Source organism: Pseudorca crassidens, chromosome 13 (genome assembly GCF_039906515.1).
Source record: "Pseudorca crassidens isolate mPseCra1 chromosome 13, mPseCra1.hap1, whole genome shotgun sequence".
Taxonomy (NCBI): domain Eukaryota; kingdom Metazoa; phylum Chordata; class Mammalia; order Artiodactyla; family Delphinidae; genus Pseudorca; species Pseudorca crassidens.
The window spans coordinates 15,800,433-15,825,466 of NC_090308.1; the positions used below are offsets into that span (position 1 = coordinate 15,800,433).

General features: G+C 38.1%; 1 protein-coding gene across 2 annotated transcripts in view; it reads left to right on the forward strand.

Annotated features, from left to right (window-relative positions):
- Window positions 1-15,991, forward strand: part of LATS1 (large tumor suppressor kinase 1) — a 41,746-nt gene extending 25,755 nt beyond the window's left edge. For both annotated transcript variants that reach the window (XM_067701779.1, XM_067701780.1), the window contains exons 5-8: window positions 2,523-3,105; window positions 5,525-5,707; window positions 5,913-6,019; window positions 12,111-15,991. In XM_067701779.1, the coding sequence (XP_067557880.1) occupies window positions 2,523-3,105; window positions 5,525-5,707; window positions 5,913-6,019; window positions 12,111-12,620 (1,383 nt within the window). In that variant the 3' untranslated portion in view covers window positions 12,621-15,991. The remainder of the gene's footprint in view (window positions 1-2,522; window positions 3,106-5,524; window positions 5,708-5,912; window positions 6,020-12,110) is intronic.
- Window positions 15,992-25,034: the final 9,043 nt, after the last annotated feature.

The following is a 25,034-nucleotide window of genomic DNA, read 5'->3' on the forward strand; positions in this document are numbered from 1 at the left end:
TTATCTATTTAATATATAGTAGTGTGTATATGTCAATGCCAATCTCCTAATTTATCCCTCCCCCCTCCTTACCCCCCTGGTAACCATCAGTTTGTTTTCTACATCTGTGACTCTATTTCTGTTTTGTAAATAAGTCCATTTGTACCATTTTTTTTTAGATTCCACATATAAGCGATATCATATGATATTTGTCTTTCTCTCTCTGACTTCACTCAGTGTGACAATCTCTAGGTCCATCCATGTTGCTGCAAATGGCATTATTTCATTCTTTTTTTACGGCTGAGTATAAAATCTTTTAAAATGTCCATTTTTATACTTGATTATGTATTTGCTTATTTATTTTAAAATACTGTGGTCCAGTATTTTTCTTTCTTTTTGTCCTAAATATATTATCAATTATTTAAAAGTCAGTAAACATTAAGTATTTTTGATTATACCATTTTATTTTAGCATTTCATGATTTACTCAGAATTTTTTATAATAAAGTTGTAATAAATTAAGAAAAGTACAGTTTACAGTGTGTAGTTTAGGTATGCATAATCCCTTTAATGGAAATTGGAGCAAGGGTTTTTTTCTAGAGTTTACACATTATCTTACATTTTAAAATAAACTAGAAATATCTGGGTCCCATCTCTTGATAAACTTATGAAACATTTATTTTTATTTACAGTAGTTTTTGGGCTTGGGGGCTTATTCATCAGATTGGTCTTATTAGAAAGTGTCAGACACATCTCCTTTCAGTTATTTCCCCTTCTGATTTTATTTTTATAATGTACTAGAAAAATATGTTGAAATAATTAAATCAGACTACTAAAAAGGAGATCAGAATAATTAAACACTTTAGATTAATATCTGTTGTTGATTCCATGTAGATCTCTTCACTAGATATTACGGTGGTACTCTCATTATTATTTTTATCCTGTATTTACAGTTCAAAGGTTTGGCTCCTAATCTTACATCTAGTGCTCAAAAGCCAAGAGGCTTAAATTTATGTTAAACTTCCTTATGAAACTTGAGAGAGCCATTCTTTTAAAATGATTTTTCTAAATCTGATTTCACAGTATAGTTACTCCTGCTATAAATTGAATTTTGTGAGGTGAGAAATACCATGATAACCTGTATGACTTATCCATATTTAGCTCTTAGGATTTCTTACTAAAGTCTGTCTGTATGTATTTTCTTAGTTTATTTTTCCTTTTTCCTCTTCACTTTCACTAATAGCTGATTTAAACTTTTATGGTGTTGGAAGCTTTGCTGACTTCTGTAGCCTCCATTACTGTGTAGGCAAGTAAGATTTTTAGAGAAATAGTTCTGTACTAAGTCTGGCATGCCACCCTTAAAAGATTTTGCATGCAAACGCGCATCCTAACAGAAGCATGAGGTTGCTATATTTTAATTAGTCTTGCATTTCTAGAATTATACTCTACTTTTCAAATCAAATTCCTTTTCTATTTAAATTCTTTTTTATTTTTTTTTTTGCGGTACGCGGGCCTCCCACCGCTGTGGCCTCTCCCGTTGCGGAGCACAGGGTCCGGACACGCCGGCCCAGCGGCCATAGCTCACGGGCCCAGCCACCCTGTGGCACGTGGGACCCTCCCAGACCAGGGCACGAACCGAGATCCCCTGCATTGGCAGGCGGACTCTCAACCACTGCGCCACCAGATAAGCCCTCTATTTAAATTCTTAAGTTAATTCTTCATTAACTAGTCAAAAATGAGCTATTCATTCCTTCTGAATCCAGGTATTCCATGTCTACTTAGACGTTGGTTTTTGTTTTATCTGTTTTTTTGGTATCTTCATAAGTCACACTGACTATTCTTTGAAACATTCCAAAATATCTAAAAGATACCTTGTAATCAAAAAAGTTGTCCCTTTTAAATAAGGTAGGACATACCCTTTGCATTTTGCATTAGTGGCGGCTGTGAGTCCTACCCTTACTCTAATGCCCTGAGAAAGATAAAAGGAAAGACTGACTGTTAATGAGTGGTTAGGTTAGGAAAGACATTTTTTTGTTCTCAATACATCAGTTTTTTAGAATAAATGAACCTGAAGTGGAAGAATTTCTTTTCATGAAGGATAAAATGAAAAGAAGACTATTTGAGGCATAGGCATTCCACAAAGAGATGCATATAATGAAAGCAATCTAATTACGTAGTTTGGGATGAATATGCATGGAGAGATAGATGAGGGTGCATGTTAACATGTTTGGCTATTGCACACTGGGAACGTGTTTTTTGAGTGCATTAGAGAAGAGTAGAAAGCTGAACATTGATATCATCTTCTCCTTGCTCTCTACAGCAGACTTTGCATATACACTCACCTTGTGTATCCTGTTAACTATTTCTTATGCTGCACTTTTGATAATTAATTTTCTCTGAAGTATATTCTAGATTTCTAACATGCTTTATTAAAAATTATTATGCATTTAACCTTTAAATATATGCCTGAATTTTTTCCAAGCGATTTCTTAATATTCAGTATAGAAGATAATTCCTCATTTAATATTTAGTTTATTTGCCTAGGTTGGATTATCTCAAGATGCCCAAGATCAAATGAGAAAGATGCTTTGCCAAAAAGAGTCTAATTACATCCGTCTTAAGAGGGCTAAAATGGACAAGTCTATGTTTGTGAAGATAAAGACATTAGGAATAGGAGCATTTGGTGAAGTCTGTCTAGCAAGAAAAGTAGATACTAAGGCTTTATATGCAACAAAAACTCTTCGAAAGAAAGATGTTCTACTTCGAAATCAAGTTGCTCACGTTAAAGCTGAGAGAGATATCCTGGCCGAAGCTGACAACGAATGGGTAGTTCGTCTTTATTATTCATTCCAAGACAAGGACAATTTATACTTTGTAATGGACTATATTCCTGGGGGTGATATGATGAGCCTATTAATTAGAATGGGCATCTTTCCAGAAAATCTGGCACGATTCTACATAGCGGAACTTACCTGTGCGGTTGAAAGTGTTCATAAAATGGGTTTTATTCATAGAGATATTAAACCTGATAACATTTTGATTGATCGTGATGGTCATATTAAATTGACTGACTTCGGCCTCTGCACTGGCTTCAGATGGACGCATGATTCTAAGTACTATCAGAGTGGTGAGTAAAATCATAAAATTTGTTTGGACATTTGCATATGATTTATAATGCAATAAAATATAAGATGGTATTATCCCTGGATGGGAGCCAGAAGTCCTGGGTCAGGTCTTGACTCCACTGGATAAATGTGGGTGAATCCTTTAGACACTTAGATTTATAAAATGAAAGAGTGTGCTAGAATTAATTATTTCTAAATATCATTAACATTTTTGAGTTAATCTCTTTACATTTTATTAATTTGAAATATGTCAGACAAATAACAATTTGAAAATAATTTTTAAATGAAGCCCCATACCCACCATTCAGCTTAAGAACTAGATTATTAGTACTTTTGAAGACCCTAAACAATCACCTCCTTTTCTTTCTTCCATAGGAGTATTTCAGAACGCCATAATCAGTTCTTTACTTTTCTCTACACTCTTACCACATATGTATATATCCCTAAATAATTTATTATTTCATTTTGCCTTCTCTTGAACCTTTATTTAAATGTAATCATTCTATATGTAGTCTTCGGTGTTGACTTCCTTTATTTGTTTGAGGTTCATCTGTGTTCCTGCATATAACATTTATTTTCACGACTGTTTAGGCTTCTGTTGTATGACTGTTATACAGCTTGTTTAACCTTAAACACTTTATGTACATGATTCTGTTTAATCTTCACAACGTCATTGTGAGGCAGAGTGAAGAAACCGAGGCTAAGTTAGAATAAGAAACTTGCTCGTGGTCAGACAGAAGATAAGTGTAAGGGCTAGGCTTTGAACTGAGGTTTGTCTGCCTACAGGGCCCCTGTTATTTCTTCTATACCACACTGCCTCACCAAAATCCCTCCAAGCACTAATGGAAGTATAAGTCAACCTAACATTTGTTGGATACTCAATATGACTAGGTGCTTTACATATTTTCTGATTTAATGCTTACAGCAATCCTCTGAGGTAAGTATAAGTGGCCTCCAGTGCTTCTTGTGAACACAAGTAGATTGACATTAAATGGATAAAACTGAGATACTACTAGGAGTAGATCCTGAACCTACTTTAATATTCAGCTTAACATAATTTAATGTCTCCCCAGATTCACCTGAATTACTTGGGGTTCATCTTACAAATATGATTCTTAGGCTCTATTCCAGTCTTCTGATTGAAAATCTCCACTGAGGGTAGAAATTGTATTTTAATCAAACATCCTAGATGATTATTACAGTTAGGTTAATTTCAAATATTTTTTTTCCTAGATGGTTTCATCCAGTCATGGCTTTAATTACTAGCTCTACATCAATGACTTCCAAATCTCTCTTCAGAAACAGCCTCTCCCTTTCACAAGGATTCCTAATAGATCTTTCAAACTTAACATTGCCAATCAACAACTCTTACTTTCTCCCCCTCCATATTTGTTCCCCCTCCCTTTTAGTAAATTGTACTACCACCACCCGTCCTTGATTCTTTCTCCATACCCTCCACATCTGATCCCTCAGTAAGTCCTGCTTACTCCACCTCTAAATATATCTTCAATCTGTTCACTTTTCTCCATGTGCACTGTTACCATCACAGTCCAAACTTCACTGTAATAGCCTCTTACCTGATCTCTTTTTCACCCTTGTTCCCCCTATAATCTATTCTCTGTACAGCAGTTAAAGTTTTCTTTTTTAAACATTTATCAGACCTTTTCATTCTCTTGCTTCACACTCTCCAGTATCTTCCTGCTGCACTTCGAGGAAAAAGCAGACCATTTCTTTCGCTCGCACACCCTTGTGCACTGGCTCCTGCTCTATTTCCTACCGTTCTCCCCTTACGAACCACACTGCTCCTCTCTCTGGTGCTGTTGGGATTGTGTGGGCGCCTTGCTCTGGTTTTCAGATGGTTGAGTTCCTCTTATTTTTTTACAAATGTCACCTCAGTTGGTCTTCCCAAGACACCCTAGAACATTTGCCATATCACCACCCCATGTTGATTCTCTGTATGGAATGCATCACTATGTTTCTTATATATGTATTTGTTTGTTGTATTTCTCCCCTACCGAGAAGCTGCCTGAGAGGAGAATAGTGTCTTTATTATTATCGTTGTCATTTGCTGAATGAATGAAACACAAATCTAATTTGTTTGAAACTTTGTCCAGAGTAATATTGCAGAGCAGTCTGAGTACCAAATTCTCAATCCTACCTACTCAAATGATTTTTACTGTCATCACTTAATATTGAGTAAATTACTGCATCTTAGGCTTATTTTTCTTAGTGTAAAACTTATCCTATTGATATTTCAAGAGTGCAGGCTCTAATTATTAATAAACACCATCAGTGATTTGCCATACATTGTGTCTCAGTTTGTCAACAAGGGGAAGCGTTGTTAACTCTGAACTATGACGTCAAAAGGTTAAACAGACTAGGTTTACTCTTGTTGCTTTTATTTATTTTTTTACTATACAGGTGACCATCCACGGCAAGATAGTATGGATTTCAGTAATGAATGGGGTGACCCCTCTAACTGTCGATGTGGAGATAGACTGAAGCCACTAGAGCGGAGAGCTGCACGCCAGCACCAGCGATGTCTTGCACATTCTTTGGTTGGGACTCCCAATTATATTGCGCCTGAAGTGTTGTTACGAACAGGTAAAACGTTTGTTTCATAAATAATCTCAGTATGCCTTTAGACCAGCTGAAACTTACATTAGAATATGGCTCGTTTCAGGCTTATAATAAAAGTATTAATTTTACAGTATAAATTGTTGATTTAATATTAATTTTGATTGTATTAATTCTGAGCACTTTTTAAAAAGTGCTTATGAATAACCATAACTTTGGTATCTTATTTTAGGCTATACACAGTTATGTGACTGGTGGAGTGTTGGTGTCATTCTTTTTGAAATGTTGGTGGGACAACCTCCTTTCTTGGCACAAACACCATTTGAAACACAAGTGAAGGTAAGGTGTAGAATCTATACCAAAAGAATTGTTATGAAGTCCCAATACCATACACCTTTATCAGTCCTTTACTTTGAGCATCTTAATCTAGAATTAAAGAAAGAACTTGTAAGGATACAGGAACCCACTAAAATTCCATGAGTGAACGCTTATCTCCATCATATCACTGTTCCTCATTCATACACTACATTCATATTTCATTCTCATAGAAGTTTTTAGTACCTTTTGAAGATGTATTCCAGTTTACTCTTACTACTGGCTGCTGGCTTTGTTTCCTTTCATGCACATTCTAGCCTCAAACTACTAACAAATGTCTGTATCTCCCTGGCACTTAAATGAAAAGTTGCTCACAATTTTGACCATAAATTGTCCCATTAAAAAACCCTTTAGTGGCCTTGTCTGTGGGTTAAAGTCCAAATTTGTCCTCAGTTCCTTTGTTCGTACCATTCCCTCTGTCTGGAATGTCCTTCTTTCTCTCCCATGTTTCACAACCTTCCCCCTTTCTGGTTCACTCCTGGTCATTTTAATCATTCTCTGAGAATGTCTTAAGATATCATATTTTCTATGATGCTCTCCTCAAGTTACAACTTCTGACATTGCATTTAATACATTATATTTAAAACTTCTTTTAGAATTTCTTTTATTACAGGTCTACTGGTAATGCATTCTTTCAGGTTTGTGTCAGGTTTGTTTGAAAGTGTCTTTATTTCCCCTTCATTTTAATATATATGTATATATGTAAGTATATGCATATGTATAAATACATGTATATTTGTGTGGGTGCTGTGCGTGTAAAAAATTGAATGCTTTCTCCCTAATTTCAAGAACAAGGCAAGGATGTCTATTCTAATGAGTCTTACTCAACAAAGTTCTGGAAGTCTTAGCCAGTGTAATACAGCAACAAAAAAAATAAAAGGCATAAAGATTAGAAAAAAATAAAAACTTGCTTTATTCACAGATGACATAATTTTCTATACTGAAAATCCCAGGGAATCTGTGCAAAACTCCAAAAAACTAATAAGTGAGTTTAGCCAGGTTGTAGAATATAAGGGTACTACGTAAAAATCAATTGTATTTCTATAGTCAAGTAATGAACAAATGGAAAATGAAATTTTAAAACAATACCATTTACAGTAGCTTCCCCAAAATGAAATACTTAGGTATAATATTGGGTCATATTATACCTATAATTCTATTAGGTATAAATCTAATAGAACATGAACAAGATCTGAATGCTAAAAGTTACAGACTCTGATGGAAAAAAACAAGATCTTAATAAATGGAGAATCATACTGTGTTGATGGATTGGAAGACTCAACATAGTAAAGCTATCAGTTCCCCCAAAACTAATCTACAGATTTCACTCAAATCCAATAAAAATTCCCAGCAGGAATTTTTGTAGGTATAGGTGCGCCAATTCTAAAATTGATATGGGTAGACAAAGAAACTGATAACAAAACGGGTTTTTTTTTAATTTATTTTTTATTTATTTATTTTTGGCCGTGTTGGGTCTTTGTTGCAGTGCGTGGGCTTCTCATTGTGGTGGCTTCTCTTGTTGCGGAGCACAGGCTCTAGGCGCGCGGGCTTCAGTAGTTGTGGCTCGTGGGTTCTAGAGCGCAGGCTCAGTAGTTGTGGCGCACAGGGCTTAGTTGCTCCGCGGCATTTGGGATCTTCCCGTGTCCCCTGCGTTGGCAGGCGGATTCTTAACTACTGCGCCACCAGGGAAGTCCCACAAAAACAGTTTTTTAAAAGAAGGACAAAGTTTGAGGAATCAACTACTTGATTTTAAGTCTTACTATGAAGTTACAGTAGTCCAGACAGTGTGATATTGGCAAGAGGATACACACACAGATAATGGAACAGGATAGTGAATAGGGAAATAGGACCACACAAATATGGCCATTTGTTCTTTGACAAAGGTACAAATGGAGAAAGGATAGTACTTCAACAAATGGTGATGGAAAGATTGGTCAGCCATATACAAAAAATACTGACTCAACATAAACCTCACACCTTACACAAAGATTACCTCAAAATGAGTCATAGATCTAGATAAAATATAAAGGCTATACTTTTTTTTTTTTGCAGTACGCGGGCCTCTCACTGTTGTGCCCTCTCCCGTTGCGGAGCACAGGCTCCGGATGCGCAGGCTCAGCGGCCATGGCTCACGGGCCCAGCCGCTCCGCAGCATGTGGGATCTTCCCAGACCGGGGCACGAACCCGTGTCCCCTGCATTGGCAGGTGGACTCTCAACCACTGCGCCACCAGGGAAGCCCCATAAAGGCTATACTTTTAAAAGAAAATGTAGGAGAAAATCTCTATGGCCTAGGCTTAGGTGAAGAGTTCTTAGAAATGACATCAGAATCATGGTTCATTAAAGAAAAGGTTGAGAATTTGGACTTCACCAAAAATTAAAAACTTTCAGTCTGCCAAAGACATGGTCAAACAATGAAAAGACAAGCTACAGTTTGGGAGAAAATACTTGCAGGTCACATACCCAACAGCATGCTTATCTCTAGACTATTTAAGAATCAAAAGTTAAAGAAAAACAGCCTAATCCAGTGACTTGATAGAGGTTTCCTTAAATGCCTGTATCAGAAAAGGAAAGCATGTCTCTCTCTTTAAGTATTCCTGAGAGGGTCAAAAGAAAGGCAGGCCTCTGGACTGGTCCCTCAGGGAATCACCAAGACCAACCAAAATGCACAGCCTCAAATTTTTGGAAGGCAGGGTCCTTACTGCCTACCTTGGCACCATACCAGGAAAATGGGCTGCCCTCTCCATAACCACGGTGGGGCTGAGCAATGGTGAATGGTAGTTGGTTCATGCAGACTGCTATCTTACCAAGTTTTAGCAGCTTTTCCCTTCATGAAGCACTCCCCTCGTTGCTCTTAGGGTCAAGTCAGATTCCACAGTACCAAAATGGTTGATTATGATAAGAGTTGAATTTTTTTTTCTCAGTTTAATGATTGTTTTTGTGGAGGGACTGACCACTGAGGCTTCCTATTTGCCATTTTCCATGAGATCTCACTCTACTGTGTTTTTTTTTTTTCTACTGTGTTTTTGACTATTATCTCTTTATATAGTTCTGTTAGAGGTTGCTCTAGTGATTACAAGATACATACTAAATTTTCATTGTCTACTTAGAATCAGTATCTTGCCACTAAAAGTTCAGTGTAGAACCTTACTACCATATAGGTCCCTTCATTCTCTACCCTTTGTGTCTTAGGGTTTTTTTGTTTGTTTTTTATTTATTTATTTTTGGCTGCACTGGGACCCCGCTGTCGCGCGCGGGCTTTCTCCAGTTGCAGAGAGCAGGGGCCACTCTTTGTTGCGGTGTGTGGGCTTCTCACTGCAGTGGCCTCTCCTGTTGCGGAGCATGGGCTCCAGGCACGCAGGCTTCAGTAGTCGTGGCTCACGGGCTCCAGAGCACAGGCCCAGTAGCCGTGGCGCATGGGCCTAGCTGCTCCACGGCATATGGGATCCTCCCGGACCAGGGCTCGAACCCGAGTCCCCTGCATTGACAGGTGGACTCCCAACCACTGCGCCACCAGGGAAGCCCCGTGTCTTAGTTTTTTATACATCACGTCTACATACATTTAAAACCTCATCCAGGAGTTCCCTGGTGGTCCAGTGGTTAAGACTTCACCTTCCAAAGCATGGGCAGCTGAGATCCCACATGCCTCCTGGCAAAAAAAAAAAAACCAGAACATGAAACAGAAGCAATATTGTAACAAATTCAATAAAGACTTTAAAAATGGTCCACATCAAAAAAAATAAAAAGCCTCATCCAACAATGTTACAGTTTTTGTTTTCAACCATCAACTTATTTTAAAGAACTCAAGATGAGAATAGTCATTTGTATTTACGCAGATAGTTAGCATTTTCCTTGCTTTCCTGCATTCCTGATGTTTTATGATTCTTTCTCTATCAATCCCTTCTGTCTGAAGAACTTCCTTTAGCAAATATTTTAGAGCAGGTTTGCTTATAGCAGATCATTTTAGTTTTCCTTCATCTAAGAATGTCTTTATTTCACCTTCCTTAGGATATTATCACTTGGTAATAGAAGTCTGGGTTTCAGTTCTTGCAGCACTTTAAAACGTATCCACTTCTGTCCTCCATAGTTTTCTGATGAGAAATCTACAGTAATTCAAATCATTGTTCCCTCAAGTAATGCATCATTTTTCACTGGATACTTATAAGAAATTTTCTTTAGCTCTCAGTGTTGTAATTAAGATTTGTCTGGGCATGGATTTCTTAGGGCTTGTCCTGTTTGGTGTCTCTTGACACCAAACAGCATCTTTAATTTACAGGTTTGTCTTTTATCAGATTTGGAGAATTTTCAGCCATCATTTCTTCAAATATTTTTTCTGTACCACATATTTTTTCCTTTTGGAACTCTGACACCAACATTAGACCTTTTGGTATAGTCCCGCAGGTTACTGAGGTTCTCATATTTTCAAACTTTTTTCTCTCTGTTGTTCAGATTGTATCATTTCTATCGAGTTTTCTTTAAGTTCACTGATTCTTTCCTCTGACATCTCCATTCTGCTGTTGAGCCCATCCATTGAGTTTTTGTTTTTTGTTTTTTTTAAGTTTTTAAAGTCATGTTTATTCACGTTGAATTTACATTCAGTAAAACTCACTCTGAAATTTGACAAATGCAATCACCACCATAATCAAAGTGTAGAACAGTTCTTCAACACCCGCCCCCCCACCCCACCCCCGTCCCCGAAACCCTATGCACAAACTCCTCCCTGATCCTTAGGAATCCACTGATCCATTTTCTGTCAAAGGGGTCAAATTTAATCATCAAAATGATCTATTATAGAAAAAAATGTAAGCACAAAAAACCAAGTTTTTAAAAGGATACTTTGAAACATACAATGTTTAGAATAGTCAAAAGAATGGGATTTAGAACTAACCTTTGTAAATTAAAGCAGCTGACAAAGTTGTCTTAAGATAGTTGTATTGCTAGGATAGCTAGTCTAGTTACTATGTTGGGCTTCAGGCTGGGGCTGGTTGGCAGAAAAATGATTTTAAATAGTTTAAATGGAATTGAATTCTACAGAAATTCTCTATGGGGCAGATACATGTTCTTGCAGATATTTGGCACCTTTTCAGAAGTTCTCCCCTGCTACCACCATGAAAGGGACAGTAAGCAAAAACCTCTACTCTGTATATATCAATCATAACATGTTCAAATACATGTTATCTCCTCATAAAGCTTTCAAGCACTAGCCCTGTTTATCAGCATCTTGAACTGGACTGAGCCGAGTTACGCGCCAAGGCCTAAAGGGTCCGTTGAGTTTTTACTTTGGTTATTGAAGAGGGGGTTTAATTTTCTTCCCTACACAGCACTGATAAGCTCATATATGAATAAGGAAGAATGAAGTTCATTTATTTAATAAATATTTATGGAGACCTACCCCTTCTCTCCCTCCCTTCCTTTCTCCCTCCCTCATTCCAGTTTATTCAAAACAATAAGTGTTTATTGAATATCTATCAATTATGTGCCAGGCAATTTGCCAAACACTGGGAAATGCAAAGACAAAACATGGTCTATAGCCTTATGAAATTTTATACTGTAGTAGGACACAGACATAAATAGATACCACAAAGTATTAGAGATATTATGCTACAAGGAAATATATAGAACTGGAGAGGCACAGTAGAAAGTCATTTCTACCGTAGGTTGAAGGTCTTAACAGGGGAACTAAAACTTACAGTGAGTCATGTAATATGAGTATAAGTTGTCTAGAGAGGAGGGAATGGAAAGAAAAGTTATTTCCCACCGATTCATTATTAAAGGTGAGGAAAGTGAGGGAATTCCCTGGCGGTCCAGTGGTTAGGACTCACACTTCCACTGCCAAGGGCCTGGGTTCGATCCCTGATGGGGGAATCTAAGATCCCACGAACTGTGCGGCATGGCCAAAAAAATGAAGTAAAATAAAAAGGTAAGGAAGGTGAACTACAATGCAATTTATTTTAAGAAAACACTGATAGTCCAGTAAGATTTTTTCATTTGAAACTTGGAGGAAATTTTTGTTTTTCTTATTTCTTTCCTTCTAATTTTTAAAAATCTTCTTTAAAGGTTATCAACTGGCAAACATCTCTTCATATCCCACCGCAAGCTAAACTGAGTCCTGAAGCCTCTGATCTTATTATTAAACTCTGCAGAGGACCAGAAGATCGCTTAGGCAAGAATGGTGCTGATGAAATAAAAGCTCATCCGTTTTTTAAAACAATTGATTTTTCCAGTGACCTGAGACAGCAGTCTGCTTCATACATTCCTAAAATCACACACCCAACAGATACATCAAATTTTGATCCTGTTGATCCTGATAAGTTACGGAGTGATGATAATGAAGAAGAAAATGTAAATGACACTCTGAACGGATGGTATAAAAATGGAAAGCACCCTGAACATGCTTTCTATGAATTTACCTTTCGGAGGTTTTTTGATGACAATGGCTACCCATATAATTATCCAAAGCCTATTGAATATGAATATATTAATTCACAAGGCTCAGAGCAACAGTCAGATGAAGATGATCAGCACACAGGCTCAGAGATCAAAAGTCGTGACCTAGTGTATGTTTAACACACTAGGAAATAATTGTAATGAGGCTTTGCAATAAGGCCTGAAACGCAGGGGTTTTTGAAGCTCTGAGAGTAAAATTATGCAAATGTAACAGAGCTATGTATGTGTGCTCTGTGTACAATTTTTTATGTTCCTAAATTATGGGAAATCCTTTTGAAATGTTAATTTATTCCAGCCTTTTTAATCAGTAATTTAGAAAAAAATTGTTATAAAGTAAATTATGAGCTGAATATTATAGTCAGTTCTTGGTACTTAAAGTACTTAAAATAAAAAATAGTGCTTTGTTTAAAAGGAGAAGCCTGATATCTATTTGTACATATGCTAAATAATTTTTAAAAAAACAAGAATTTTTGAAAATTTTTTGAAAGACAGTTTTAGTTTTATCTTGCTTTAACCAAATATGAAATATACCCCACATTTACAGAGGTGTTTTTTTTCCTTCCCCCATAATTTGTTTTTGGAAAAAAATAAGCTATAGAAATGAAGCCATCATGGTGGTGAGTGTTCCTAGGCTAATGATAATCTGTATAATTCACATTTTGTAACTAAGAAATACAAGGTTGAAACAGTATGCTTATCCAGATGAAAACTAGTGCAGTTTATCTTTTTATCCCATCTGCGGAATACTTAATTTTCTAACATATCTCAGCAAATTACTGGCTTTGAAAGAAGCAAAGCACTACCATTTTTCTTTTCATATTGGTATTTTTAATGCTGCTTTCAGTTTTTAAAGGGAACAAAGCTGCCATAAATTAAAATTTTCAATACTAAAAGCTAATAAGATCTTTCATATTTTTACTTTGAAATTTAAAAAAAGTTCCACATCCTAAGCAGAGAGATCATTTTCAGCTTCATATGAAACTTTAATTAAAAATTATTTGTGAGTACTTACTAGAATAGTACTTTTTCTATATAGTGACAGTTTTGATTATGTCATCAGTAATGTTATATAGTTTTCCTCTTTCAGAACAGAGATGCATACACAGATTGTTACTGGCAAAAGAAAATGTGGCTATTTGGCAATATTTTACCTGTAGGCAGAGATTAATTGGTGAAAAAAACATTATTTAATTCCTAATTAAGGTGGCCATTAGTAATTAGGAAAAAATACATAGTGTTCTTAGGAAAATTCAAAACCTCCTAACTTATTAAGGTTAAACAGTATGTTTTTCAGCATTACTGTTATATATAATACTTAGGTATAAGGACAACTTGTGGTTTCATACCAAAATACATTTAGCTTAACTTTTAGGAAGGGGGAAAGGGCTCTATTCTCACATTAGTAAAATTTGTATTTTATTTCCTGAAGCTCCACTGATAGGGAATTGTTTCATCAAAACAATATTTGTGGAGAAGAAGCATAATTTTAGTGATTTTTCAAACTTACAGCTTTCTTCAAATAAAAGCTAATGGAATCATGTATGCAAGTAAAATTAAAGGCAAAGCTGTTCTGGTTGAATTGGGGAGAGCAAAAAAGATTTATTAGCTCACACTTCCCTCCTTTCTATAGGTGGCCTTTCTATAGTTGGTCTTCTCAGCTTGTAAACCAGTGCATTAGCCACTATGTAATGGTAGGTCTTTGGGAGTCATTGGCCCTTCCAAGAATCTGATGAAAGCTGTGGCTTCTCTTCCCAGAAAAATGCACATCAACACATACGCACAAAATGTTGCATGCAGTTTAGCGATTTTGGATGTGTTGAAACCTGTCACAAACTCTTCGTTAGGGACCTCTGTCCTGCAAGAACACTGATATATTAAACTAGGAACTTTGCTGTAAGTTTACTAATTAGTACTCAGATTAGCACATCTTGTATAAACACTGATAATTTATGGTGTGAAAGGTCTGTACCATGTGATAAGATATCCTTAGGACTGCCTCTCTTGCTGGTACAGCACCAAGACATTTTAAACACACCCTTTTGAGGGCACTGAAATACATGTTTGGCTTGTTACAAGCTTAATAAATATTTCTGAAGGACTTCTACTCAGAGGATTGTAGGAAAATGCACTATATAAGATGGCAGTCTTCACTTCATGGAACGTTTGATTAGTCCTGTAAAATTCTATGCAAAACAAATTAGTTCAAGAACTTTCTAGCTCAGTACTCAAATTTTTAAGTTATCCCCCTTGTTCTTCAGGCTTTCTCAGTCAGATTTATTGCAATTTCCATTTAGTTGTTTTATTTCTGGACTATGGTGCAATACAGAATAAAACCAACTTTGTTACATTTACATTGTAGGAAAACTAAGGTGCTGTCTTCTCCCCCTCCCTCCCCCCAAAATCTGTGTTGCCCTTATTCCTCAAATGTAACAGACACTACAAATTTTGTATTCTTTTAAATTTCCTCTGACAGTATAAGCTTTTTGTGTTTATCTGAAGCAGTGTACAAGCCTTTCGTATCTGCATTTTTAGCAGTTTGGATATACTTATTAGCTGTCTTATTCCCAAACTATATCCAGATCTTCCAGTATAGAATCTGGTGCTTCCTGACCAAAAAGATGAGAACGATGTCAAAAATCTATATGCTCTCAATTGAAATGGAGTGAAAACATTGATCATGTTCTCTTTTTAAAATAATTTTCCCACTCATTAAAAAAAAAAACTTGCTGTCTTTCTTATACTCACCCCTTTTATGCATATCAGTGGTATTTATGAAATGTGTTCTATAATTATGTAATTGTAGATACAGTTATGTATTGTCCAGTGACGTCCTAAGGCAGGCCCTGTTGCTGTATCTTTTCTACCTTATTTGTAATAGAAACTATAGAATGTATGACTAAGAAGTCACTTTGAGATTGACTTTTTTAAAAAGTTATTACCTTCTGCTGTTGCAAAGTGCAAAACTGTGAGTGGAAATGTTTTCTTCTGACTTAATAATATGTTGAAATTAGAGAATACAGTGGGAGGATTTTTAGATATTGCTGCTGCTGTTACCTAAGGTACTTTAGAAATTTTTCTTTAATAAACAAAAATCCCTTTGGTATTTAAAGTGAAACATTTAGCCTGTTTGTTTTAATCTAAAACAAAAAGTAATTTGGATCAACATAATGGTGTATTTGTAAAGCGCCTTAATAGATCCCTTTGTGAAGGCACTATACCACAGTTTACTTTTATATTGTATTATGTATATAAGTATTTTGTATTAAAATTGAATCAATACAACACTACAGTTTTATAAAATAATGCTTTGTTAGGAAAAGGAGTTACAGCATTGCAATATAACTAAATTGTTTTGCATACTTCTGAATGTAGTAGATACGAATAATCAGCCTGTGTTCTTAATGAATCTATTTGTATTTCCCCAATCATTTTCTCTAGTGTAACATTTGCTGGGATCATAATAAAAAAAAAGCAAAATTCAAATCTTTAAATTATGTGTGGAAGGCTGACTTTTAGGCTGCTTAGTTAAGTAAGTTGATTTTTTAATTCAAAAATTTAATCTTTTTATTCTCAGAGAAAATTTATGATTAAAAATTTAAGGACTTCCCTGGTGGCACACTGGTAAAGAATCTGCTTGCCAATGCATGGGACACAGGTTCCATCCCTGGTCCGGGAAGATCCCACATGCTGCAGAGCAACTAAGCCCATGCACCAAAACTACTGAAGCCCACACGCCCTAGAGCCTGCGCGCCTCAACTGCTGAAGCCTGCGCATACTAGGGCCTGCGTGCCGCAACTACTGAAGCCCGCGTGCCTAGAGCCCGTGCCGTGCAACAAGAGAAGCCACCGCAATGAGAGGCCTGTGCACCACAACGAAGAGTAGCCCCCGCTCACCACAACTAGAAGAAAGCCCGCGCACAGCAACGAAGACCCAACGCAGACAAAGATAAAAAATAAAAAAAGTACTAAAGTTCTTTAAAAAAAAAATTTGATGCTTTGAAATTAAAACATATATAGCTAATGATAATCCCTACTTAAATTAAGGCAAACTAAAGTTAGTGTAGCCCAGTAAAGTTTTCGTTTTGCCCAGTATAAGTACAATAAATATTTCATGTTAAAGGCTCCCTTTAGATCACAGATTTAAACCTTTTTTAATTATTGAACTCTGCATTTAGTATCATTTGAGCCCAGTTAGTAATTTTTAAAATGTGAAGTTATTAGCTAATCTCTTTTCCTTTATTTATAATCTTTTTACTTTATCACATGAACTGCCTACCAAATAAAGTATATATGTTGATGTTACATCTTAAATCAACTTTACAAAGATGAACAAATATTTAGGGTTTTTCTCCCCCTTTTTCAAGCATTACCATCATTTTTTTTTTTAATTTATTTATTTTTGGCTGCGTTGGGTCTTCATTGCTGCACCTGGGCTTTCTCTAGTTGCAGGGAGCGGGGGCTACTCTTCATTGCAGTGCACATGCTTCTTATTGTAGTGGCTTCTCTTGTTGCGGAGCACAGGCTCTAGGTGCAAGGACTTCAGTAGTTGTGGCGCATGGGCTCAGCAGTTGTGGCACACGGGCTTAGTTGCTCCAGAGCATGTGAGATCCTCCTGGACCAGGGCTCAAACCCGTGTCCCCTGCATTGGCAGGCAAATTCTTAACCACTGTGCCCCCAGGGAAGTCCCTACCATCATTCTTAGGTCTCCTTTTATCCTCTTGTTTGCACTCACTTGTAAAAAAATTTTTTTAATATTTATTTATTTGGCTGCGCTGGCTCTTAGTTGCAGCATGCGGGATCTAGTTCCCTGACCGGGGCTCGAACCCAGGCCCCCTGCGTTGGGAGCGCAGAGTCTTAACCACTGGACCTATAGGGAAGTCCCACTTGTAAATTTATATTTGGTCTATATGAGGCTGTTGTATAGCTCATGCAAACTGCATTATGCTTATGATTCATTTTACTACATTTTTTTAAGATTTCCAATTAATGTATTTATTTGTCCTTTTAGTTAGCATATTTTTGGTGGGTGAGAAGTGATAAGGACTCCATGGAATCCAATTTCCTTTTTAATTCTGATGATATGTTCCAGAGAAAATGTCTCTAATACATTGTGTTTGCCTTCATATGTCATCATCGTCGTCCAGGAGCTCTCAGCCAGGTTAGCTGTGGTTTCAGCAGACCTGCATCACAATTTAATTTCTTTCTTTGCCCAAGCTACTTTTCCGTGACTTCCACACCATCTTCTAGCAGATGACTGAATGGTGGACATACACTCCTGGTCCTGGAGAGTCTCCTGTTGAGGTGGGAGGCAGCTGCGGCTCACCCTGGGAACATAGACACTGGTGGCAGCCATTCTTTGGAGCTTGTTCTACTGCGTGGACCCTGGTGCTGACGGGTGCCATTGTGGGACCCTCCGTCTAGCTCATTGGCTCTCTCATTTTACTGCATTTTGGATCCATGTTTGGCATGCTTAAAATTGTGACCATACCTTGTTATGCCAAAGGCAAATACACAGAAAATGTATCTGCTTTTGTGTGAAGGCAAAAGGGAGGATATCAAATTTATGTTTGAGACATAGGCAGTTGTCCTCCCAAATATCCAGTCTTTCCTTCTCCCTTACATAAAGTCACACAGAGATCCGGGACATTTTGGTGGATTCACAGTCTGGGTGGGACTTTGTTTTCCCTGGAGGAGGGTTAAATTTGTTCTGTAGTGAAAAGGGGGATTCTCAAGAGTTCCTAGCTCCCAGAGGGGTTGACTAATGACACAGGCTGCTCTTGTTCTCCAGCTTCCATTCTCTCAGTTTTCCTTTTACTAATAGAGCCCCCATCCCTGTTCATGTTTCAACTGTCCCACTAGAGCCCATGTTTCTCATATTCCCTTGTAATTAGTTGTGGCCACATGACTAGGTTTTGGCCACTGGGATATGAGCAGATGTGACACATGCAAATTCTACTTCAGGGCTTCCCTGGTGGCGCAGTGGTTGGGAGTCCGCCTGCCAACGCAGGGGACACGGGTTCGTGCCTCGGTCCGGGAGGATCCCACATGCCACAGAGCGGCTGGGCCCGTGGGCCATGGCCGCTGGGCCTGCGCGTCCGGAGCTTGTGCTCCACAGCGGGAGAGACCACAACAGTGAGAGGCCCGTGTACCACAAAAAAAAAAACAAAAAACTACTTCATACACCTAAAGTTGATATTGTTTGCCCTTCACTTGCTCCTTCCCTCTTCCCACAGGATGGAACATAGAATCATGACTTTATATTGACCCATAAAATCCAGGAAAATACCCTAGTGATGGTGGATTAACAAAATGAATAAAACCTGGCTACCTGAAAGATGGCATGAAGCAGGGCTGTCTGTCCAACTGCAGAATATTAAAAGGAAAAAAATTCATATATATATATATATATATATATATATATATATATATATATACCATTTGTTACTGTTGCTGAACTTGTACCCCAACTAACATGTACTTTGTGTTCGTGTATAATCTGATTTGCAAAACAATTTGAGGTCATTTTATACTTTGTCTGTCTCCCATGCAATGATTCATGAAATTCGGTTATTTACCTGGTGCATTTTTCTCTAATTCATCATCTTCATCCCCATTGTTTGGTTAAACTAATTTGGTTAAGGCCCTCATCAACACTTTTTTTTAAAAAAAAATCTTTATTGGAGTATAATTGCTTTACAATGATGTGTTAGTTTTTGCTGTATAACAGAGTGAATCAGCTATATGTATACATATATCCCCATATCCCCTCCCTTTTGTGTCTCCCTCCCACCCTCCCTATCCCACCCCTCTAGGGGGACACAAAGCACCAAGCTGATCTCCCTGTGCTGTGCAGCTGCTTCCCACTAGCTATCTGTTTTACATTTGGTAGTGTATATATGTCCATGCCACTCTCTCACTTAGTCCCACCTTACCCTTCCCCCTCCCCGTGTCCTCAAGTCCATTCTCTACGTCTGCGTCTTTATTCCTGTTCTGCCCCTAGATTCTTCAGAGCCAATTTTTTTTTTTTAGATTCCATATATATGTGTGTTAGCATATGGTATTTTTCTGTTTCTGACTTACTTCACTCTGTATGACAGTCTCTAAGTCCATCCACCTCACTGCAGATAACTCAATTTCGTTTCTTTTTATGGCTGAGTAATATTCCATTGTATATATGTGCCACATCTTCTTTATCCATTCATCTGTCAGTGGACACTTAGGTTGCTTCCATGACCTGGCTATTGTAAAGAGAGCTGCAATGAACATTGTGGTACATGACTCTTTTTGAATTATGGTTTTCTCAGGGTATATGCCCAGTAGTGGGATTGCTGGGTCATATGGTAATTCTGTTTTTAGTTTTCTTAAGGAACCTCCATACTGTTCTCCATAGTGGCTGTATCAATTTACATTCCCACCAACATTGCAAGAGGGTTCCCTTTTCTCCACACCCTCTCCAGCATTTATTGTTTGTAGATTTTTTGATGATGGCCATTCTGACCGGTGAAGGTCTTCATCAACTCTTGACTGAATTATTGTAATAACTTCCTAACTGGAGTCTTTGACTTCATTCTGGTCCTTCAAGTTTATTATCCAACTGTCAACCAAATGACATACTTGAAAGATAATTCTAGATTCTGCTTCTAGTATGACCAAGTAAGCTCCTGATGGATTGACTTTATCATATGTAACAACTATAAATTCAGGGGGAAAAGAACTAAAGATACAGAAGTGGAACCAAGAGCAGGCAGATTCTGGGTGGAAGTCAACACTTGGGAGAGAGGAATGGCATTAGATGAGTGTCTCATTTTTATGATATCTTGCCTGAGAATGGCCCAAATCTCTAGCTGAATCACGAACCACATACGTGTGGGGAGGAATCCAAGCATCCTAAGAATCAAAGAACAAAACTGACATTTGAGATGCTGCCCAACAGAAAGAAAATTAAACCAAGTTAATTGCTTGCTTAACCAAGCAGAACACCTCCAGAGGCATATCCCAGAATCCAGAGTGTAACTTAATATATCCAACATCCATGATACAATCCAAACTTACCTGGCATACAAAGAAATATAAAAATATGACCTAGTCTCAAGAGAAAACACAATCACTGGAGGCTGACCCCAAGATCTTATTTCCAACATCTGGAATTGGCAAAGATATTACAATGGCTCTTATAACTATGCATGAAAATGTAAAGAAAAACGTTCTCATAAATGTACAAATAGGCAATCCCAACAAGAAAATAGAAGCTATAAGAAATTACCAAAAGGAAATTTTCCTTGATTGAAGACATAAACTAGCAAATTATAGAAAGCTCATGAGAGGTCTAATAAATTGCATTATTTAATTGCATGTATAATAAAAGTATCTCTGGAAGGTAGTTAACGAGCTTGATGTTACTGTCTCTGGGGATGGGAACTGGATTTCTAAGGTAGAAAGAATAGTAGAAAGACTTCCCACTATATAAGCTTTTGTATCATTTGAATTTGAACCATGTAAATGCATTGCCTATCCAAATATAAATTCATAAAATGGAAATAAAAAATAAAATCTTTAAGTTCAAGTGGAGGAATGGGGCTTAGACAAAGGAAGATACACTTTCTTTGAGACAGGAGGCAAAACCAAAGGGCAAGAGTGAGGTAGAGACATTTGTTAAGTTGGAGGGTCAAAGTATTGGGATTAGGTTATGCTGCATATGAAACCCAAAACAACGACTGCTTAGACAGACAATATCGAGTTGGCAGTCCACACCTGCTATAACAGCTCCACAAGGTCATTCCAGACTTTGTCTGTTCAGTTCTGCTATCTTCATCACATGGCTTATATCCTAAAGGTCATTTATGGTCAGTAGTGGGCTGCTTATACTCTATCCATTTTTTTCCCTGTTCTAACCTGGTGAAAAGAGGGGATGATGTGACTGGAAGGGGGATTTTCAGGGCCTCTCCCTGTAAGGTACCTTCCTAAAAGTTCTATACAACACGTCCACTGGCCAGAAGATCCACGGCCACACCTAGCTGCATGAGAATCTGGAAAATGTAGTCCTTATTCCAGGCAGCCCAATTTAATCAAGCTAGGTTCTGTTACCAAGGAAAATGTGTATTTGGTGGGCAGATGGCAGTCTCTGCCTCACTGAGCAAGTTGAGGGAATTTCAACCTGACAGCTTCTATTTTCTCTGAAGGTGGAGACATAGTGATTTGCTGAAAGGGCAGAAAGGGGTATGTGGCTGGCATGAGGACAGTGGTGAAAGTCTGAAATAACTAATGTGAAGAGTAAGAGAGATAACTGAAGTGGAACATGCAGAAAAATATGTTTCAGGTGGGTTAGACATCATGCAGTTGTGGTGCATCAGTCTTCAAGGTGGTGTGATTTTTTTTTCCCTATGGCATTCAGCAATCTGGGAGTAGCAGGTCTGATGGAAGCTATTATTTAGGAAGAATGTGCATAAGGTTAATGAACAGCACTGAGGATCTGTCTCAGTTTGTTGCTGCAAAAACTGTGACATAATCTAAAAATTCAGCAGATTCTGATCCGCGGCTTGCAGGATCTCAGTTCCCCGACCAGGGGACTTACCTGGGCCACAGCAGTGAAAGCCTGGAATCCTAAGCACTAGGCCACCAAAGAACTCCCTCTTCTTTTTTTTTTTTTAGCAGATTCTTAATCATGGTTAGAATTTTCTAGTCTTATACATACTCTGTATCCCAAGAGATGGCTCAAATTTTTGAAGGAGGTAGAGGAGGACTGCCAGTTGCAATAACCAGGTGAGTGAAACTAGTCCTGAAAGTCCTTTTAGATTTCTCTGATGAAATGTAAAAAGTGTCTCCAAATTCTATTTTTTACTGATTTAATGTATTTATTCTACAAATATCTAATTAATGTCTGCAATATGCTAGACATTGCCCTAGTCAAATGGAGGAAGTATCTAACTTCATTAAAGTTTACCTACTGGGGCAAGAGAGACAGCAAATACATAATGTCGAGAAATGGTCTGCATGTCATTCCCTCCTGTGTAATTCCAGGAGTCACAACACTTCTTGCAAGAGTCGCCCAATCTATTCTCTCTCCCCTCCAAACCCTTCTACTCACAGTTGCCAAATCAATCTTCCTATTTCCTATCTAAATTATGCCTTCATTTGAATACCTTCAATGGCTCCTTTGTGCCTATTGAACAAAATTTAAACTCTTTACTGGCACCTACCTTTTTTTTTTTTAATTTAATTTATTTATTTATGGCTGTGTTGGGTCTTCGTTTCTGTGTGAGGGCTTTCTCTAGTTGTGGCAAGCGGGGGCCATTCACTATTGCGGCCTCTCTTGTCACGGAGCACAGGCTCCGGACGCGCAGGCTCAGTAATTGTGGCTCACGGGCCCAGTTGCTCCGTGGCTTGTGGGATCTTCCCAGGCCAGGGCTCGAACCCTTGTCCCCTGCATCGGCAGGCAGATTCTCAACCATTGCGCCACCAGGGAAGCCCTGGCACCTACCTTTTTACCTACTTTTCATTAACTTCCCGGGATGTGTCCTATGATCCTGGCAAATTACTGTCACCATTCACCAGAAAAAATAATCTCCAATTTTTCTGAGTCCCAGTTTGGACACAATAATTTTAGAGGGATGGTGGTTGTAGAAGCCACACTGTAAAAGAAGAAATGACTAGTGTAGTAGTCATGAGGGCGGTACACAAATATTCTGTTTTTCCTTCAGGGCACACTGTAGAGCTCAGTGTCCCATCTCTTTGAAATCAGCCTTGGCCATATGACTTGCTCTGGCCAATGAAATGTGGACAGAAGTGGCACGTCTTATATCCAGGCAGAAGTTATGCAAGTTATCGCATTTTCTTTTTTCCACTGTCCCAGTTTCCACTGTTTCCAGGGTCCCAGTGCGCGCATCCACTCTATCATGAACATATAGAGTAAATAAGAAGAAAAAAATTCTTGGCGTTTGAAACCTCTTCAATTTAGGTTACTACAGGGTACCCTAGTCTTCCTAGACTAGTACAACTAATGAAGAAACAGAAGTAGTAAATGTAAGCCACTGTTTGGAGGTTTTTTGTTTTTTAATTTTAAAAATTAACTTCATTGAGGTATAAATTATGTACAATAAAATGCATCCATTTTATGTGCACTGTTCAGTGTTTTAATAAACATATACATCTGCTTAACCACTACTCTAATTGAGATATAGAACATTTCCATCACCTCAAAACATTTCCTCATGCCTTCTTGCAGTCTAGTCCTTCACCTCACTTCTCCCAGCCCCCAATCCAGCCTCAGGCAAACACTGACCACCTTTCTGTTACTGCAGACTACTTTTGCCTGTTCTAGAATTTCATATAAATGGAGTCATGTAATATGTATTCATTATATGCCCTTTGAGAAGTTTTTAGACTATAAATTGCCTTTATAATTCAACATACCTTTTCACTCATATAAAAAATGAAGGTTGATTCAGTCTAACTAGGGTAATTAACCTGTACCTCCCTGAATTGTTTTTTCATTTCAAAAAGCTATACTAATTATACTTTCCTATACGAATTATACTTTACATTACAATAGAGTTCAAATCCATCATAGCGAAACTATTATTTTCTACTTAGTTGAGAATTTCACAAGACTTTAAGCTTCATGAAACATTCTATTTTGTTGACCACTGTTTACCCAATGCCTACAATGCTGTCTGGCATGTATTAGTTGCTCAGTAAACATCTGTGGACTGAATGGATGTATTTCCCTTGAATTGCCTTTATATAAGTCTGTGTTAAATTAATGGAATGTTTTAAAATCAGAATTTTAATTACCATGCATTCGTAGAGGATAACGTGTCTTAAGTCCCTCTATGCCACCTTAGGTGGAAGTAGAGGATGGAGATCCTGGAGGAAGCATGACCACTAGTACTGTCGAGTAGGTATGTTTCTGTACATCGTGGAACATAATTTTGTTGTCTGGTTGCATTAATACGTTGACCAAAAAAATCAAGAATATAAAATTCCACCATCATTGTGTCCGAATACCTTTGTTTACCCATTCTCTATTTTATTCATGTTATGTCGTGACAAGCGCCTCAGCCAAATTCTGAGTATTTGGTTCTAGAACAGGATTTGTCACAAACGAATTGTTTGACCCTTGACACTCACCTGTAAAATAGACACTCTGACCTCCTAACCTCTGAAGAGAGTGATGAAAATCAAGCGGGAGGAAAAGTGAGGAAGCACCGCGAAAAACATATTGAGGAACACGAGACGGTAGCTCTAGTTTGGGTCATGACTACCCGCCCCTGCCCAGTCCGCGCGGGAGGCTGTGGCGCGGGACTGCGCAGGCGCTCCCCGTCGGCCCCACCCCACCTTCGTCGGCCCCGCCCCACTTCTGTCGACCCCGCCCAACCGGCGCCAGGCGCGCGCACGCCGCCCGGCGTCCTCGCTCCCGGGGCGTGGCCCAGCTTGCGCCGGAGTCACCGAGGTTCCCCCCAACACCGGAAGTGACCCTGGCGGGTTTGCCTTCAAATTCTCAGAGAGTGGAAGCAGCGCCCCGAGACTGGTGACCAGG